Source organism: Colobus angolensis, unplaced genomic scaffold (genome assembly GCF_000951035.1).
Source record: "Colobus angolensis palliatus isolate OR3802 unplaced genomic scaffold, Cang.pa_1.0 Scaffold14, whole genome shotgun sequence".
NCBI classification, from domain to species: domain Eukaryota; kingdom Metazoa; phylum Chordata; class Mammalia; order Primates; family Cercopithecidae; genus Colobus; species Colobus angolensis.
Genome location: NW_012114488.1, coordinates 15,210,746 through 15,231,433, shown reverse-complemented (window position 1 = coordinate 15,231,433; position 20,688 = coordinate 15,210,746). Strand labels below are relative to the sequence as shown.

The 20,688-nt window shown below is 44.8% G+C and overlaps 1 protein-coding gene across 5 annotated transcripts in view; it reads right to left on the bottom strand.

The window, feature by feature from the left end:
* PARK2 (parkin RBR E3 ubiquitin protein ligase) overlaps positions 1–20,688 on the bottom strand; it is a 1,410,476-nt gene that overhangs the window by 30,516 nt on the left and 1,359,272 nt on the right. For all 5 annotated transcript variants that reach the window (XM_011934975.1, XM_011934976.1, XM_011934980.1 and 2 more), the window contains one exon: positions 8,235–8,318. In XM_011934975.1, the coding sequence (XP_011790365.1) occupies positions 8,235–8,318 (84 nt within the window). The remainder of the gene's footprint in view (positions 1–8,234; positions 8,319–20,688) is intronic.

The window sequence follows — 20,688 nt, the reverse complement described above, 5'->3', positions numbered from 1 at the left end:
AGAGCTCACGGGACAGCACTTCAACAAGCGGATGGAGCGATCCGGCCAGTGGACCACTGCCAGCCTCCGCCACTGGCCACAGCAGTCCTGGGCTAGGGCACTCCTGCGTGGAGCAAGCGTGGCGGTGAAGTGAAGCCCTGCCAGGCCCCCCAGCTCGGGCATCCCCCCGTCTACCACACTGCCAACATTCAACCTGCCGGCAACCAAGAGCGGCACTGAGTCCTGTGTGTCCTCCAGTCCTCGAGGAGACCGACTAACTGGCCAGTGGCTGTCACGTGGATCACATTGACACCGGGTAAGATGAAGACACTCCATCTTGACAGGAAGTGACTCCTATTCTGGGTGTGGGTTTGCTTTTCTTGGCAACAGAGCCTCAGCCAGCACTAGCATCTGCAGGCTACCAGCACCCTGCATGACACTGCATTGTGTCCCAGTGGGCACACGCCCATGGGAACACTGGTCCTGTCACACAGCCTACTGCCCAGAAGCTGCTGACCTGATGAGACGGATGCACCAGGCTTGCACAGCGCTGCTGGAGCTGCACTGTGATGTGGGCGCTGTCCTCTAAGGTGAGGTTTATACTCTAAATCAACAGCTACCACGGTGCAGGGTGGGTCTCCAGCACGCAGAACGCAGTGGTTCCGGAATCAAGGGGTGGAAGGTGGCATGGCCCCACTTCTCGCTCCGAGTGGCCCACTTGGAGTTTACGTTCTCCATCTGTGCAACCTGGCCTTACATATACAGGGGCCCTGGCTTCCAGCATGAGAGTACTTCTGCCGGAGAACACAGCAAAGGTTCTGGTCACTTCATGTTGCATTTGCTAAGTGATTAGCAGGCTAGAAACGGAGTCGCCATCCTGGAAGGGATAGCTGACTCTCAGGAGCAGGCAGGGCTGCAGTTACAGGATGGGGTATTTAAACGAGAAGACTGCATTTGGCACCCCGGTGGGTCACTGTGGCATCTCTTGGTCCTCCCCTGCCCAATGTCGATAGCAAATCATTCAGTAGTCATGGCTTTAGAATGGCACCCAGGAGCCTGGACCCATCAGGGATGAGGTCTGTGTCACCCTACCAGGTAAGCCACCTAGAGGTCTTCTCTGAGGGTGAGGGGAATCTAGAATGAGTAGGTGAGAAGGAAGTCAGTGCGAGTCAGCTGCAACTTCAAGACCAGCTGTGGCAGCTTGAGCTATATATAGTTTACTCTGCTAACCTTCCATTTGTACATTTCTCCAGTCTCTCTCATTCCACAAGCAAATGTCTCCAGGCAGTGCAAGGGGCAGACTGCAGCAGACGCTGTGAGGCTGGCCAGACCCCTTCTCCAGGACTGATATCCCTGCTGCTGGGTGTGTCCGCAGCAGACAGCTCTCTGCCAAGTCTCCACTTGGGAAGTGCCCCTAGCTGAAGAAGGCTGCTTCATCCAAGGCCATTTTTCCTTCTGGGGGAAGCCCACATCGAAAACCTGGCCTATGCGTGGGGATGTAAGGCCTGACCACTCTGTGTCCATGCAGGACAACTCAGAAGGCTCATCCAGCTCCAGAGCTCCTTCTAGGACCTGCTGTGGCAACTACATAGCAGTTCAGCCTTCCTTCAATCTGCTGCGTGCGATTCCCCAGAGCACCCTCCAGTACACAGTCTGCACTCAACTCTCAAGCATCTCAGGGTTTTTCTTCCTGGAAAACATGAACTATTACAATTCTCTAAGTGTTTTTCATATTACAGCCAGAGATCTTTTGAAAGCACCCATCTGATTATGTCAACCTTAAAAAAAATCTCCAAATGCCTTCTCACTGCCCTAAGTTCCAAGCTCCTGCCTGTGACTGATAAGGCCCTGCATTTCCTGGCTCCATCTCCAGCCTAGTCTGTGGCCACAGCCACCATCACTTTATGGCACAATCAAGGGAGTGTCTTCTGCCTCCCTGAAAATGTCATTCACGTTCATCTCCAGAACTCTGCACACCTTGTCCCTTTGCTTAGGACACCGGTAAGTTCCTTCCTTGCCTGAAGAGCTCATCTCTGTAGGTCTCAAATTTCACTTCTTCCAATGATCAATTCCTCCAGCCCCATGGAGAACTGGCCAGGTCTCAATTTTATGCTTCCAGAGCATCCTGAACTTTCTCTCTTGTGCCTCGTAGCATACAATATTTTAATTATTTGTCAAACTGTTTTTCTACTTCACTAAATTACAAACCCTATGAGAACAGAGGCCAAATCCAAGTCTACCCTTTTTTTTTGGTAAGATGGTTTCTTGCACTGTCGCCCAGGCTGGAGTGTAGTGGTGCAATCTTGGCTCACTGCAACCTCTGCCTCCCAGCTTCAAGCGATTCTTCTGCCTCAGCCTCCCACAAAGTCTATCTTTAATCTTGTATCCCAAATGCCTAGTACTATGCATGGTAATAAAAGGTGCTTTATAAATGTGTACTGAGCACCCTTCTTCTTCCTTCTTTCCACTAATTGTAAGAAATTCACAGTCGAAATGAGGTTCAAAGGCACATAATGTAGGAAGTGTAACACAATGCTGCAGCCAAAATTCCACTTATAGATGTGTTTAAGATCTTAAAAAAATGTTAATTCTCAACATTTAAAAATAAAGACACTTAACAAAAACACATGGATTTTATGCTACTGACATCACACAATCACACTGGAAGGCCTAGTACCATTGGGCTCACACTTCTGCTGGGTAAACATGGACCTGAACTGGGGAGCTGTGTCGCAGGTGTTTTCCCCCAACCCCCCACAACAAGCCATGCCCACTCCGGTTTGCCACAGACCCCACCAACCCCGCCACGGGACTATGTGTCATTATGCTTGCAGGCTTTTGTGTTGATGTGTCTTTGTTGTTGTTCTGTTTGTTTTAACAGGAAAAGCAGAAGAAAATGAAATGTATCTTTGCATCCTTATCAAAATGTTGACAGGCCCATGAAGTAGGCTTCAGGTCTGCCTCACTCATTTCAGGGTTGTGTGGCTGTTGACATTGGAGTTGGCCATCCCTGGTATTGTGTTTGACAAGCCAACAACAGCCCGCTTATCCCCCTCTTTCAAAAGGCAGAGTGACCGGTAAGAACCATGGAAGCGCATTTCTGCTTCACTGGGACTGGAATGGTCATCAGTGCTGGCTGGGGCAGCTCCCAAAGACCTGGGTAAAAGAATAGTCTGGGGCTTGTCAACTCTCTGCCCCTGGGTGGCCACTCTCCCTCCCTCTCCCTTGCCTATGGACAAAATCTATCACAAAAACTTGAGATAAGGCTCAGAATAAGACGGTGTATTTGAAAGTGCTTTGTAAACAAGCACCACACAAGTGCACGTTATTACATTTGTCCCAAGCAAATGCTGGGTTTATTTTTCTAATTTAGGAGGCAGATGGAAGGAACCGAGGTTTACTGTGAAAATCTAATTTTCTCTCATGATTCGAAAGATTACTGAGACATAATCCAGCCCTGAAGCTACTGTCCATTCTTTTCCAGTACTTACCCAGCTTCGTGGTAGGGAGGGACGTGTATGGATGAAGGAGGGATTTGTCATTCATTCAATAAACACTTAATGAGCACCTACTCTGTGCCAGGCACTGAAGGATACAGGATGCAATAGGCACAAACCCTGCACTAATGAAGCCCACACTTTTTGTGAAGAGACAAAGAAACGATATTTCAATGTGACGAATGTATTCAGAATGTACAGTTGTCTGAAAGTTTACAGGACGTAGTGGGGAAGGCAGATCGCTTCCGGGAGGAGGTAACATGATCTGGGCCTAGAAGGTTGAGCAGGAGGCATGGTCGGTAGGCAGGCATGGGCACATTCCCCTCAGACACTGTAGATATATTAAAGACAGCAGTTGCTGTTCCCCAACTACTTAGATCAAGTATAGCCACTGAACTTGATCTCCTCTGTGGCTTTAGGTAGCACCTCTAAAAATCTGGAAGTCTCAGTCTGCCCTCCTGTTGAATAGGGAGAGGAACATCAACTACTTAGAACCACTGGGAGAATGAATCAATTTATGTGGTTTGCAAGAGCAAGTGTGGAGTTATTAGCAAGTTCCCAGGGGGGATACGCAGAAGGAACTGGAACATGGAGAGGAGAACAAGCAGGGAAAAACAAGGGAAAGCAAATGGGATTGGACTCTCATTAGTCTGTGATGGATTGATCTTCTGTCACTGCTTTCCCAAACTCCCAGCAGTTTCAACTTAAAGCTTGTTCAATATTTTAAAACCAATTTAAAGCCAATTGTTGAGTTTGCTTAAAAAAAATTATTGCATTAATCAAAAAATGCATTAAGTTTTAGGTCCAATAGTCTAACTGATAGGAAAAGCTGATTGGGACCCAAGAGAAACGGGCTCGCCTGGCTGGAGAATGTAATGTGCAAGAACAGAAACCAATCAACGCTAAAGGGAAGAACAGCGGAAACGAGTCACAAATGGCTCAAAGCAAAGAACCCTGCAACTGAATGGGATTGAGAGAAAGTGTGAAGAGCGCTGATGAGGGTATTTAGTTAGTATTAGCAAAATTCAGACATGAGAACACATCTAAAGCCTTCAGTTCCAAGAGAGGCTGCAAGTGGGTTTTTATTGTGAGATGTGCAGAGTGTCATCCTTTCAAAGATTTCAGGTCAATGAAACTGCAGAGGTCATCCTCCCAGAGACCATGCTGCTTCAGAGAAATGTAGGGAACAGAAAATAAGCCAGCTCTATGAAAATAAAAACCCTTCATTCTGTTATCAAATCGAATTGGGTCATGAAATTTGAAGAAATAGCTTGTTTGGTTCGTGCCTTCCCACATCCAAGAGCAGCTATGGTTGAAATAAGGAAACTTGGGAAGATTGGTAAATTCGCTCACAGAGAAGGTGCTGGTGATTCTGTATTCTTCCCCTTCTCTGCTTTGCATCTGGAAGGCTGACTCCCATGGGCTGTTCCCCTAGGATCCCCTGTGTCTGGCTTCCGGCCTTGTGTATGGCCCGTGGGAGACATTAGCAAGAGATCGGATGGCAGGAGGCAGGATGTCCATGCTCGCTCCCTTCCTGCTGCGGAGCTATTTCCGGGCAATGCTGGATGCCCCTTGATGACACCTCCTTTTCCACGGCTGCAGCTCATGGGGTTCACAGAACCCTTCCTCCCCCTGCCTCTGCAGGCCTGGGGTGGCCATGGCTCCCCACTGATGCTTGCTCCGAGGCCCTCAGCCCTGTGAGTGGTTCCTGTGGCCCCAGCTCGCATCTGCTGGTCATCCCTTTCATTAATGTCTCTTCCTGTGCCCATCTGGGTTGGCTTCTCTCTCCCGAGGGACCCTGATCAAATCAGAGACATAGGAAAACATGGCAGCAAAGACCCCAATTAGTTGCTTTCTGTTCTCTGGCACCTGTTCACTAGCAGATATCTTTTTAGTTTGGCTGGTTGGTTTGCTTTGTTTTCAAATAAGAGGAATTGGAGGCTGTCCCTGTGATTAGGAACCAGAAGCAGGAAGGGCCTCATATCCTGGGGGCTCTAAATGCAGGGCTGCTTCGCTCTGGGTTCTTTCTGGGATGACCCTGACATGGATTGACTACACTTCCTCAGAATTCCTATCATATCAGTTGCTTGTGCAACCTCTGTGGCATCTACTGAAGCCATAGAAGCTCCATGGGAGCAGGGATGTTGTCTTGTTTTTTGTCCTGAGGGCCTAGAACCATGCCTAACATATTATGGGTGTTTAATGCGTATTTGTTGAATGAAGGAAATAATGTCTCATGGGGCGCAGTGGCTCACGCCTGTCATCTCAGCACTTTGGGAGGCTTGCTTGAGGTCAAGAGTTCAAGAGCAGCCTGGGCAACATGCTGAAACCCTGTCTCTATGAAAAATACAAAGAGTAGCCTGGTGTGGTGGCGTGTGCCTGCAGTTCCAGCTAGTCGGGAGGCTGAGGTGGGAGGGTTGCCTGAGCCAAGGATAAGGAGTCTGCAGTGAGCCAAGATCGCACCGCTGCACTCCAGCCTGGGCAACACAGTCAGACCCTGGTTCAAAAAAAATGAAATAATGTCTCTTTTTTTATAGATGCTACCATCACTCAACAAACCATGTATTAAATGTCTGTGCAGCAGATGTCATCCTGGGCCTGGAGACGCAGGGGTGCAGAGGACACAGTCTGGTTGAAGCGGTTCTGGCCTCTGCAACTTTGCCCATGTGGCACCCTCTGCTGGAATGTCCTTTACCACACTGTCCTGCTGTCCTGACAAACTCTGACCCATCTTCTGTGACTTTTCCAGGGAAGCCTGGACGTGTTTTAGATAAAGCTATAGAGTTGCTAAGCTTTGGTTTAGCATACTACTATAATTACGGTATTCATTTTCCAGCAAATCTCCCCCCATGGCTCCCCTATGAGCCTCTGAAGGGAAATACACTTTTCTTTTCTTTTTCTTTTTCTTTTTCTCTGAGACGGAGTCTCGCTCTGTCATCAGGCTGGAGTGCAGTGGTGCAATCTCAGCTCACTGCAAGCTCCACATCCCGGTTCAAGCAATTCTCCTGCCTCAGCCTCCTGAGTAACTGGGATTACAGGTGTGCGCCACCACACCTAGCTAATTTTTGTATTTTTAGTAGAGATGGGGGTTTCACCATGTTGGCCAAGCTTATCTTGATCTCTTGACCTCATGATCCACCCACCTCGGCCTCCCGAAGTACTGGGATTACAGGCATAAGCCACCGCGCTCTGCTGGGAAATATACTTTTCAATGCATTTTTCTAGAGAGTCCAGCAGCTGCATGACCCACCCAAATGCTCAATTTAATGTCTGCTAATTGACATTGTTTGCAGACACAGTTCCCTTGATATTTGGACATCTATGGTTTAAATCATCTCTAACTTCCTTTTTCCTATTTTTCTGAATCCAATATTAAGGTTCTAGTAATTTAAAAACATTTAATTTGGGCTACCTCAATCTTTAACACCAAGGCTGGATGGTTCCTCTTGACTGAAGAATGAATGAGATTAGAGGGAGGATCAGGCGCCTAGATGGCTTTAGGTTAAGCAATGCTCTTCTTTCCCTAACAGCTACTGTTTCCAAATAAATACCGTAGATGCCAGAGTATACCTTCGTGGAAGCCTCTGCCATGTTTCCGCAGTCTCAGAGCATATGGATGTAAATTGCTAGACTGACTCCGTTTCCCAGAGCCTCAGGTGTCCCTGCCTCCACTACAGCAGTCCTAAGGCAGGGGTCTCTGGGCCATTATTGCTTCTGCTGTCAGTACCTGGTAAGCTTGTATTTGTATGTCCCTGAGCCAAAATAAAATCAACAGAAGGAGCATTTGCTGCTTGGGCTATGGAAATGGCAACTCGGTCCTAAATCCACTCATATGCTCATGGCTGGCAATTTAGGAGCAGGTAAGAAGACCCAAATTCACCAGTTCTATTTATTTAGTTATGCTAATATTGGATAAACTCATCTGCAGAATTCCATATAGGGATACACTTATGCTCTGACTTTAGAGCATTCAGATCTTTAACATTCTGTACTGTAAAATCAAAATGTTCTGGGATTTCTATGTCTGTTTACTAGGTTCCTATCAGTAAAATGACTAAAGGATTTATGTGCAAAGATACGGGGTTTAAACTCTTGTTGACATATGCATTGAGAGAAAAATAATGAGCAAATTCATCTACTGTGATGACGTTTTTACTCTTTTTCCCTGAAGGCTTGATCGATCCTAATTAATAAATAAAATAAAATGTATTTGCATTTTCCTAAGACTGAGATAGCACCTTAGAGAGTGAGGCTCAGTCAACACATTCTTTACTTAATGAGGACTGAAACACCAATGAGCACAGGGCATGATGCTGCTAAAAGGCAATGTAATCTTACATAATGTAATCTTTCTGTACATGCCACTCATAGTGGTATTTTCACCAGAGATTCTAAACTAGGGCATTAAAGAAATTGAAGTAGAGTTAGTATTGATTTCTCTGATTTAGAGACTGTTAAATTGTTTTATTTCCCCTCTAAGGACTCCCTTGAAAATGCTCACAGGCCTTGTCCCTGTTCCATATCTGCCCAGGGAAAAGCTATTTTGGACATGCCCCAAATGGCCATTAGGAAGTCTACAGTGTGCCTCAAGGAGGGGAGTCATTCTGGGAGAAGCCAGGGCCCTATTCCCATGGCTGTCAGCTACTAGTCTGCTTCTTGCTTTTTCAGAATGGAACTCTCCACGATCTCCAGGAAACAGCTCCAGTCCCCCACCGTGTCCGGAGCCCTGCTTGGAGGAATGAGTAGGGCATTCTGTACCTGAGTAGTCGTTCCTGAGGCTTCAAATAGGGCACTGCACTCCCCTTCATGGTACGCTTCTTTACACTCCCGGCAGAAGACAAACTGCAAAAGAACACGTATCCATTAATTAGGGACATTAGGTTGCATTTGGCAATAACACATTTTTCCTTTTCCAAACTCATTATATTCATTCCTTTGGCTTGTGTATCAAATTACTTTTTTTTTGCAAAGAGAAATCAAGTTATATTTTGATGAGATTGTTCACTTTTTACTCAAGAGTGTTCCAAGCACCATAGCAGGGTTGCAGAGATGACGGGTCACATTTCCTTCCCTCAAGGTGTTTCCACTCTAGTGGAAGACACAGTGATGTGGTTTACTGCGTCCCCACCCAAATCTTATCTTGAATTGTAGTTCCCATAATCCCCGTGTGTCATGGGAAAGACCTGGTGGGAGGTAATTTAATCATGGGGATGGTTTCCCCCTTGCTATTCTCATGATAGTGAGTGAGTTCTCACGAGATCTGATGGTTTTACAATGGGCTTCCCCCTTTGCTCGGCTCTCATTCTTCTTCCTGCCACCATATGAAGAAGGATGTGTTTGCTTCCCCTTCCACCAGGATTATGAGTTTCCTGAGGTCTACTCACCCCTGCGGAACTGTGAGTCATTTGAACCTCTTTCCTTTATAAATTATCCAGTCTCAGGTATGTCCTTATAGCAGTGTAAGAACTAATATACACAATAATGCAAGTAAATACCCACAGCAAAGTTTAATTAGTATTAGAAACGTAAGGAAAAAACTTCACTCAAGACATTCACATTCAATATTTGTTTGCATTCACAGAGGATTTATATGCCCAAGTCAGTGGACTTACTTTTGTATTGAAAGCCTATTATGAAAATTTGTAAATGGGCGGCTATGGGATGAACTGTGCCCCCTCATAATTGATAGGTTGAAGCAGGACCTCAGAAAGTAACTATATTTGGAGATAGCGTCTTTAAAGTGGTAAAGGGAAGACGAGGTTGTTAGGGGAAGCCTTAGTCAATCTGACTGGTGTCCTTACAGGAAGAGGAGACTAGGACAGAGACATATGGACTGAGAGATGATAAGCAGCATTCACCATGGGACTGAAGACGCCCAAGGGACCAATGCCCTCTACCTGCCATTTTACAAAGAAGAAAGCTGGAAGAGTGCATGCCAGCCAGACTCGTTCAGGGCTGTCTGTCTGGGATCCATGGACCTCTCCAGAAAGCATGTCCCATTCTCATTGCCACCAGCCATGCTCTGAAGTTGCTGTCACGGTTGAGTTGTGGGTCAGCAGTGGCACACACCGGACTGGAGTCGTCCTCCCATCCCCTGCCACCTGAAACACCTTGGAAACGGTTTCTGTGCTTTGGTTTCCCCTTCGGAAATGCCAGGATAACAGTGATAGCTATCTTATATGACCCTTGGGAGAGGCAGTGAGATAGCACATGCTGAGTGACTGCAAACACAGCGTACAATGTATTTTAAACTTTAAGGAGATGAGGCCAGTCAGGGACTATTTTGCCCCTACTCCATTTTGGAGGAAGGAGTTTCCTCACCAGAAAACTGGTTTCTTTCAATGCAAATTGCTTAATAAGTGGTGGGCAACATCTTCCACAGCAGAAACTGTATTCAGAGAAGGCATTTCAGCAGAGAAGAGAGTGCCATCCACAAGTATGGTGTGTGGATGATGGTGGTGGTCTTGGAGCATAGAGGCAAACTGACAGTATCCTCTTTCCCTTGAGAGGTGGGCTTTATGTCTCTTCTGCTGACAGCCAGATGTGTTGAGTACTTGACTATTAGAATATGGTAGAAATGATGGTGTACTACTTTCTAGGCCCAGGCCTCAAGAAACCAGAAGCTTCCATTTCCTGTTGGGACACTTGCTCTTGAAGCCCAGCTGCCATATGGTAAGGAAGCTCAACAGCCCACGAGAGGCCCACATGGAGAAGAACTGCGATAGTTCTATAGAGAAATAATCTCTTCAGAGATATGCCACAACTGATCTTCAAGTCATCACTTTTAGCATATTATATTCTTTTTTTTTTTTTTTTTGAGATGGAGTCTTGCTCTGTCGCCCAGGCTGGAGTGCAGTGGCTGGATCTCAGCTCACTGCAAGCTCCGCCTCCTGGGTTTACACCATTCTCCTGCCTCAGCCTCCCGAGTAGCTGGGACTACAGGCGCCACCACCTCGCCCAGCTAATTTTTTGTATTTTTTAGTAGAGACGGGGTTTCACCGGGTTAGCCAGGATGGTCTCGATCTCCTGACCTTGTGATCCACCCGTCTCGGCCTCCCAAAGTGCTGGGATTACAGGCTTGAGCCACCGCGCCCGGCGCATATTATTTCTTCTCATAGCAGAGAGACTGAACTCAAATTAAGTGAAATGTAAACTTTATTTAAAGGTTGGTGGGAGAGCGTGTGTGTGTCAGAATGTCCTCAGGCAAATCACCAACATTACCTGGTTCCAGCTTCTGACATCTTATTTTCTCTGAACTAAAAGCGAATTCACTGAATAGTGAGTTGGGTTCTAGGATTTTCTTCTATTTTTAAAAACATTTATCTGTTAATACTTGGGTCTGCCTCACACTCATTCCTCTGCTCTTACATGCTTTGTTGGAAAAATGTGGACGGAAGGCCCAATCAGGGAGAACTGGCGATGGGGTCTCAGCCCACTGCTTTCTAGAGAAGCAAATCTGATCCGTTGGCGTGAAAGGAAAAACGCTTCACATCTTATTAGCTCGTGGATGAGATATAAAATCAGTTTCATGGTAGAGGAACACCCTGGAGGTTGATCAGTTTGTCAGAATAAATAGGCCTTTCCTGACGCAAAGACATTAAATTCCCTTTCACACCAGTACTACAAAGAATGGACTATTGAGAAATAACAGAAAGGGAAGAGCGTATCAAATGAAAGCCTCCCCATTTTAGCATGGCAAAAGGCAAGCAAATGCTGCAGGAATATTCCGGTGATGACTTCACAGGAACGCACTGGCTAATTTGCTGCTATTCAAAGTATAATTTAAATTTAGATCTATCATGCAGTGGTCCTTCCCAATTAAGTAACATGAATCTGTCTCATGTGCAATGGGGAAACGTCTAGAAGGTCTGATTTGATCTTGAAAATGTTTGGGTTTTCAATTACATTATCCAGAACTCTAGACTCTCAACCTTCAGTTCTCAGGCTACACACCAGCATGCCCTGCAGTACCATAACAAACTCACAGGGGTGCCCTGGGATATTCTAGAATTTGAAGTAAAACACAGTGTGGCGGATGAATAATAAAGTGTGATTTATTAACTCAAGGTAGTTCCCAGTGTTAATGTAGATTGTGCCACTTTCCTTTTGGTGACGTATCTTTGCAAAGCTGGGTTTTTGCAAGTTACCAGGATAGAAAACAAGTGCCATGTTAACATCCATTTGGAACAAATATGTGATTTATTTATTTATTTATTTATTTATTTATTTATTTATTATTTATTTCTTTATTTACTGGGACAGAGTCTTGCTCTGTTGCCCAGGCTGGAATGCAGTGGCACCATCTCGGCTCCCTGCAACCTCTTGCTTCCCGGGTTCAAGCAATTCTCCTGTCTCAGCCTCCCAAGTAGCTGGGACTATAGGCGCCTGCCACCACGCCTGGCTAATTTTTGTATTTTTAGTAAAGATGGGATTTCACCGTGTTGGTCAGGTTGGTCTCAAACTCCTGACCTCAGGTGATCCGTCTGCCTCGGCCTTCCAAAGTGCTGGGATTACAGGCATGAGCCACCGCACCTGGCCAAGATGTGATTATTTTTAAGAATAAAATAAAGCTATTTTTTTCCTTCCATTTATGTGAATTATCATTTCAGATAAGTATTAAGTTGTTATGACATTAATTCGTATTATGCTCTGTGGTACAAAATCTTTCATAGCCACAACTGTTAGGCATTTCGTTTGGCCTAGAAATGCCATGAAAAATGTACTGAGCTGCTAAGGGCATGGTGAACAGAATTCTGGGGAATTCTGGGTTAGGCAGATACAAAACTCCTTCTTGAGACAGTGTTCGGACCAGTTGGCAAACATTTCCCATGGCATAGCTGTTTCCAGAGAAAAAGCTTGCCGGGGAAGAAAGCTGACCTAGCTCCAACATTTCCACATCCATTCTGCTGAGCTGCATGTCTCATATCTGGGGTGCATGGATCCATCTTTAACCAACCATGTGGAAGGCTGAAATTTACCTGGGGATTTGCTCTTACTTAAAAATGGTCTCACATTTGCTGAGGCTCCCTTAAGCTGCATAATACCTCTCCAAACCTTATGAGTAAACATTAACCAAATGGAAGTTAGTATACCAGCAAACATGGAGTATTGCTTGTACCGTATACATTTTCAGGATTATCTTCTCTTGTGGTGGATCTAGCAAATGCCACCCATTTCCGTAGATTTTTGTTTTTCTAAAGAAATTTTAAATGTCTTTAAACAATTATAAGTAATACATACTTATTTCTTTCTTTCTTTCTTTTTTTTTTTTTTTTGAGACGGATTCTCGCTCTGTAGCCCAGGCTGGAGTGCAGTGGCGCGATCTTGGCTCACTGCAAGCTCTGCCTCCTGGGTTCACGCCATTCTCCTGCCTCAGCCTCCCCAGTAGCTGGGACTACAGGCGCCCACCACCACGCCCGGCTAATTTTTTTGTATTTTTAGTAGAGATGGGGTTTCACTGTGTTAGCCAGGATGGTCTCATCTCCTGACCTTGTGATCTGCCGGCCTCGGCCTCCCAAAGTGCTGGGATTACAGGCGTGAGACACTGCGCCCGGCCTACATACTTATTTCATTGGCTCTCTAAAGTCTAATCCTTTATAGATTTGATTAGAAGGCAATCAAATACATAGACTGTATTACAACTCCTGTGACGAGAGTTTTATGTATCAACTTGGCTAGGCTATGGTCCTCAGTTACTCAAGCAGACACTAAGCTAGGTGTTCCTGTGAAGGTATCTTGTAGATGTGATTAGGATCTATAATCAATTGATTTTAAGTAAGAGAGATTATCCTAGATAATCTGAAGGGAGCTGATTCAATCTGTGGAAAGGCCTAAGAGCACAACTGAGGCTTCCCTGAGGAAGAAGAGATTTCACCTGTGGACAGCAGCATCAGGCTGTGCCCAAGAGTTCCAGCCTGCCCTTCCTGATGGCCACCCTGTGGATTTAGGAGGCGCCTACCCAGCCCTGAAACCATGTAAGCCACTTCCTTCCTGTAAATATCACCATATATATGTGTATATACACACATATAGAGACAATGTGTGCCTGCATGTATACATGTAGGGATCTACACATACATATGCATATATGTGTGTATGTGTATATATATTTGATATAAGCATCCTGCTGGTCTGGTCTCTCTGGTGAAGCTCTGGCGGATAAAACTCCTATAGAAAAAATTTATTTTAATAGAGATGGGGTTTCACCACCTTGGCCAAGCTGGTCTCGAACTCCTGACTTCATGATCCACCTGCCTTGGCCTCCCAAAGTGCTGGGATTACAGGTGTGAGCTACCAATACAAAAATTGGCTGGGCATGGTGGCAGGCACCTGTAATCCCAGCTACTTGGGAGGCTGAGGCAGGAGAATCGTTTGAACCGAGGAGGCAGAGGTTGCAGTGAGCCGAGATTGCACCATTGCACTCCAGCCTGGGCGACAGGGTGAGACTCTCTCTAGAAAAAAAAAAAAAAGAAAAAATTTAACAAGGTCACTTTATTCCAATCTTTTGCAAAAGAACTGATGTAATGAAAACTATTTAAACTTTCCCTGTTATTTGCAAAATTATAGTTCAAACCTCTCTCTCTCTCTAAATACATATATATATATGATATATATATGTATATATATGTATTTTAAATTCCAGGTAGCCATATGGCAAATTCCTCTCAGAATTCAACACCACGAGAAAGTTCACCACTTCCAATAGTGTAGTGGTTTCCTTTTATTTGACAATGAATGTGGTTACCTAATACATTCTCCTTGGTATGTTTTCAAGCTTGAGAGCTTGGTGCCACTGATGACTCTAGTCATCAGCTTATCCTAAATGCCTAAAAGGAGGTATAGAATTAAAAAAAAACTATTTAATAAAGGCTAAATTCAATAAGTCAGTTTTTTTCTATTGCATAGTAGCTAAAGTATTCTTAACACTGAAGTAATATTTTTGCCTTGCAACTAATATGTGTTGAGTATTTACTTTTAGGATGAGTAAAATCTTGGCCCTAGGCAACATGTAAAAGAATAGCATATTGTAATCTTTGAAATCATGTACTAGGTCTTTATATGTTTAAACATCAGATGTAGATTAGTGTTTAGAAGCGAACCCTTTGAAGTAGGGAGACCCAGAGTCTGAGGCCTCCTGGATCATTTATTATCTATGTGATCCTAACATCTCTTTGCTTGAGCTTTTTTGCATCTACAAAGAAGAAATAATAAGGTAATGAATATTTAACACAGTTTCTGGTACACAGTAAACACAACGACGCAACAAATAGTTTTCTCCATGAGGTTATGATGTTTAACAAGTGGTAATCGTCTGTAGAAAAATAAGAGGGTAGTAAGTGCCTTGTTAATTAAAGCAGTTCCCAGTATACTGTTAATAACGACTATTATGTGAATCTCAGGTGAAAATGACACCTCCCCAGAAATGCCATGCTTGTAAACTACTCATAAGACTGCTGTCTAGAAAGGGATGAGGCCTCTCTTTGCTGGTATACGTGCTGAGGTAAGTTACTGCCAGCCCCCTTAGACACTCCGTACTACCAGAGAGCTATGTGAATGGCCCATCATGTCACTCGTTCAATATCATATCAGTTAGTCATTTGATTGATGTTTGAGTTTGATTTCCCATATTTCCATAATGAACACATTCGAAAGGGGCTGTACGTGTACCTTCTCTTTGGAAGCATGAAAAGGAAGCAAATGAACAGCTTCTAATGCAATCGGAATATTCCAGTGGCTGCTGATCTATCAGGTTGACAGCCAGTAGGTACCTACAAGCAATGACCCTTAAAATAAGGTTTGGATCCTTAAAGTTGAATGATCTCTCTATGAAAGCCAAGATTTCTTTGTGCCTGTTTTCTATCATGGCTGCATCTATTATAAAAGCATTCTATTATGTGCCATTTATTTTTCATCCACAGCTCTGAAATTCTGTGTTAAAAGAATAGGAGAGAATCAAATACCATCTTAGGACCCCTTACTAGAGTCAAGGGAAACATCAAAGGCATGAAGCACACATTTGTACTTCTTTGGGAATAGATGAAATATTTTTCTTTTCGGTGTGTAGCTTTCCAGAAGATGGCAGCAGAGATATGCAAGTCCAGCCTCCGTGTGTTAAAAGGAATATATCAAAAGAGGAAATCTCCCTACGAGTGACCGGCCGCTGATACATGCAAAACTCGTTTTGACAAGACAGTGCCACAGAACGGAGATGGTGTTAGATTATAATGCATTAAGACACAATTTTGAAAAGAAGAAAGTAAGGTTATTTCCTTTCAAGTACACAACATCTTAAAATCACAGACTCTCGTGGTGTGAGGCAATCTTAAACTGTGCTAAGCTCCAAATGCAAACAGACGTAGACAATGTTCTATGCGTGGTCTCCAAAGGGCTAAAAAGAAAGAATTTTCAGAAGGCTGGATACGGCTCTGTAGAGTAGCCACGTTCCTTTGTCTTTCACGAATGCTGTACTAATCCCCAAGGATATTAAACAATGCCAGTTAGTTTCCCACAAAATACGGTGACCTCTAACACCCCGCAGCCCTAGGCTTACTTTTGTTTTAGGTTTGCTCTTTGAACAGGCCCTTACTTTCTTTGGTTCAATTTCCATTCATACAAGCTCTTTTTTTTTTTTTTTTTTGAGACGGAGTCTCGGTCTGTCGCCCAGGCTGGAGTGCAGTGGCCGGATCTCAGCTCACTGCAAGCTCCGCCTCCCGGGTTCACGCCATTCTCCTGCCTCAGCCTCCTGAGTAGCTGGGACTACAGGCGCCCACCACCTCGTCCGGCTAGTTTTTTGTATTTTTTTAGTAGAGACGGGGTTTCACCGTGTTCACCAGGATGGTCTCGATCTCCTGACCTTGTGATCCGCCCGTCTCGGCCTCCCAAAGTGCTGGGATTACAGGCTTGAGCCACCGCGCCCGGCCATACAAGCTCTTAAAAGATCCCCGAAAATCCCCTTTTCTTACACCATCATCTATCTCATCAAGCGTGTGCACGTAACCATCCCATCTTTCAGTCGTGCAGTCTGCACTGACCCGCTCATTGTGAGTACTGTCTAGTAGGAAATTTTATTACTACCTGTCTCAGAACTAGGGCCCCTCAGAGAGGACGAGTCCATGCCATGAGGAGAAAAGACCCACTCAACTTCCTTTCAACAGGCTGAGCTCAGCACCTCACATTAAAAGATACATGAGAAGGTGGTGTTCCTGGTGGTGGTTCTGCTGGGAATGAACTATCCCGTCTATAATGATGGACAAAGACATTTACGTTTACTTCCTATTCCAAAATAGTTTTGATTTTTTTACCATAACTTACAGGGAAAATAAACTTAAAAATGTTTATTGGCCATTTACTCTTTTCTTTAAGAGAGTTACTGACGTATAATTTGCAGAGTCATGGGTTTTTACAAAGTAGGTATTTTTTGAATGCAAAATACGTGCAGGTAGCACAAATTCAAAAGGTACGTAGTGGAAAATGTCTCCTTTCCTCCTTGGTCAGCTACATAGCTTCCCAGAGACAAACACTGTCACCTGTTTGTATAGGGATTGTTCCAGAAATAGGTCACGCACTCAATCATCAATTTATGCTATTTTTAAACAAAAATAGCCTATAAAACATTGTATAATGTGCTGTACTCTGCTCGTTAGTTTTTCATTTAATGCATCTTACAGATGGCTCTCTATTAATACACAGAGAGCTGCTCCATTCTTCCTGAACGGCCACACAACATTCCAGTGGATAGATGTGCCTTCATTCATTTCACCAGCCCCTCCGATAAGCGTTTAGGTCCTTCCAATATTTTTCCATCACAAACAAAGCTGCAGGGAATGTCCTGCTCTTCAGGTCATTTCACACATGTGAAAGGAAATCTGTAGCAGAAATTTCTAGACATGAAATGGCTGGGTCCAAGGGCATTTGGACTTTCCATTTTGGTTGCTTTTGCGAGCCTTGTCAGTCACAGGCTTAGCAACAAGGTGTGTGGAAACTGCTTCCCCAACACACCATGGTCTCAACGACTGCCTTTGTCAAGCTGCATTAAAAGAATATCAAATACATCCCAGCACTTTTGCTAAGACCTTCTTTATACATGTTGTGTCACCATAGAGATGTGTTCCTAGCCAAAGCAATTACTCCGAGCCACGTTTAAGTCTTGTCTACACAGCTAAAGCCGGGTCAGGAGTGGCCTGTGGTCAGGCCCACTCTGACCTTCCTCAGCTCAACACACATGGAGCTGGTCATCTCATTCTCATGGGCCTGAATCTGGCCTGCCTGCCAGGAAAGGACTTGCAATGAATCTAAGCTCAGTGGCTTTAAACAGAGACAGTCCACAAACTGGAGGTCCAGGTTAGAGAGAAAGAAACAGCAGATGGGGAAATGGCAGCTTCCCTCACTTGTGGCTGTGTCCTGAGCCTCAGCTTTGCGGACTTGGCTCTCAGTGTCACTTGCCAGGTGCCCTGACTGCAGCAGTCACCAGAGGACAGGGGAAGCTGGGGTGGGAGTGCTGTACAGTAGTGACTCTTGGTCCCTAATCCCCCACTTCCTTTCTTACTCTCTCTTTACTGTAACCATTTCTGAAAACAATTCCTATGGGGACAGTCCTTATCTTCCAAGGTCCCCGGCTCTTGCATTTATGTCATGGTTTACCTTGTTCCCAAAGGCTAAGGTAGGACCTGGTTGCAAGCTGGAACTCTTGTTCAGTGATATTGTTCACACCATCCTGTTCATCTAAACAAATTTCTTGACGTGTGAATTTCTATATCTCACTGAGAATTCCTTTTACCATCCTGCAAAGCCTGCCCAGTTTTGCTTTAAAATGGGCATGTCTCGGACCTTATGGAGCAGTTGGCTCCTCCTAGAACTGGGGCACTGGTCACAGAGTATCAAATTCAATGCCACTTTCAAATATTGCCATTCATTAGTAGGCCCATTCAAATATTGCCATTAATTAGTGAACATGTTTGAATATGGCCATTCATTAGTAAAATGCACAGCATATGTCTTCTATAATTTTTAGCTGGTCTCTAATCCTCGTGACCTTATCATTTACAATCTGCAGCGAGGCACTAGACTCTGTAAAAATGATTACACTTCGCCAGTAAAAATGTGAAATCCAAGCCATATGGCAATTTGAGCCCAATTTGTCCCATGTGCCTGTGGCCATCCTTATGCTCTCCAGCACAGCAGGGAAGGCAACATGCTTCCCCTGAACACCTGGGCCCGCCCTGGGCAACTTGGCGCAAGGCCAGCTTTTGAAAGGGGCCCGACTATGTTCGGGGATACCCTGCCAGCACATCTTACAGACTTTTGTCTTTGGAGGTGTTGCAGCTCCTCAATGATCAATCAATCAATCAATCAGTCAAAATGATATAGTAACCCTTTATTTTATGTTGAGCAGTCTCATAGGTGCCCTGTGGGTATACCTGTGCTGGCCCCTTTCCCCTGCAGCCTCAGCCAAAATGATCAAGGTGTTTTCCTCCCAAGCACTCTTTCTTACACATACCTCTATTAAACAGTTTCGCCTTCTATATGAAACAGTTTCCACCTATCTACTCCTCTAAATGGATAGGATTTGTACCTTATTCATCTTTGTCTTCCCAAGATCCAGGTGCTAGAACATAGTAGATGATCGGTGTCTCTTTGTGGCAAGCCAGGTGCTGGAGTCAAGTAGCTTACAGCTAAGGTGGATGTTTATAAAGAACGAAAGAGCTGGAGGACAATTGTGTACTCCATGATACAATGTACACTCACGGGTTGAATTGAGTATTTTTGTGTAAGACTCAAGGGTCCCATAGAAGAGATCCAGGTGGGTTGAGGTCAGTGGGCAAGAGCACATGGAGATGGAATTTGTTTTTCTGTCCTTCATATTTGCTCCTTCAGGGAGCAGTTCTAATATCAAGCTTAATTGATTGCCTCTCTTCTAACAACTTCTCAGAATCTATTCCACCCTTCCCAACTCCTCTTTTAAGATGCACTTTGCCTATTGCATATTTCCATTTGGATAGGTTGCAGTCACCTCAAATTCAAGTCAATTCTAATTCCATGTGATTACCATGAAGTTGCAAGGACCTAACAGAGTAATGGGAATCATCAAACCTTTGCAGAATGAACAAGCAGTAGTAGCTGGAAAAGCCTCAACTTCTGAGAAGCAGAAGAGGATAGCGCAGTGTTGAGGGAACCCAGCACTGAGAATGGAGAGGTCAGTACCGAGTCCAAGAGGAATAGCTAAGGCTTTCTGCCAGGGAAAGTACTTTAGTGACCGTGGAGGCCACAATCTTGGTCCAATGGTTCAATGGTTAGCTAGATTCAGAAGCTAAGGTCACAGGCACGATGGGGTGGAGAAGGCTTCACAACAGAGAGCTCTCAATCAGTTTGAAAACAGCAAAAGATGATGAAAAGAGAGAGAATGGAGATTCTAGCAAGAGAGGGGGCAGGATGGGAGTGAAGTTCCAGAGAAAGTCAAGGCTAGGGAGACACACTCAAAGGTTTATGGCTTTCAATGGAGGAGGACTCAGTTTTGCAGCAAAATCCTGGGAGAGTCACATTTTGATGAGAAAGTTTTCTCAACAAGATGACACCTGTGCCCTTGGTCTTCCTAAAAGAGCACCATAGCAGCTCGGAATCTTCTGGAGTCTAGTGGGAGAGGAGAATCACAGATAGAGAGGAGGTTGAAACAGTTACTGTCAGTTGGAGCATCAATGAGACATGAATTGAAGGGGCGCCCACCCATGTTCATAACTAAATTCACATCACAGCACTGGCTCTAGTTAGTTCCCTAGAATGTGGTTCCCAGACCAGCAGCATCAGCATCACCCAGGAGCATGTCAGAAAACCCGAATCTCAGGCCCCACCCAAGAAATACTAGACCAGAATCTTTCATTTTACCAGGATCCCCGAGTGACTTGTATGCACCATTTAGAGATCCTGTTCTAGCTCATTCATTCAACCAAAAGTTCCTGAGTGTACGCCATGCATTGCTGGGACCTGCAAAGATGTAGAACATACGCAATTTCCAGTTTCAGAGGAGTCACAATTCACCTCTCCCTTGCTCTACCCAACCCTCCCTCCATTCCACAAGTACTAATAAAGCATGTGCTGTATGTGAATGGTAAGGCACTGGCCATTCTTCATGGTCTCACAGAGTTCATGGTCAGCTATGTCCTGGTTATATGGTGGATGCGAGGTTCCATGGGAGCAGAGTGTTGAACCTGGGAGGTGC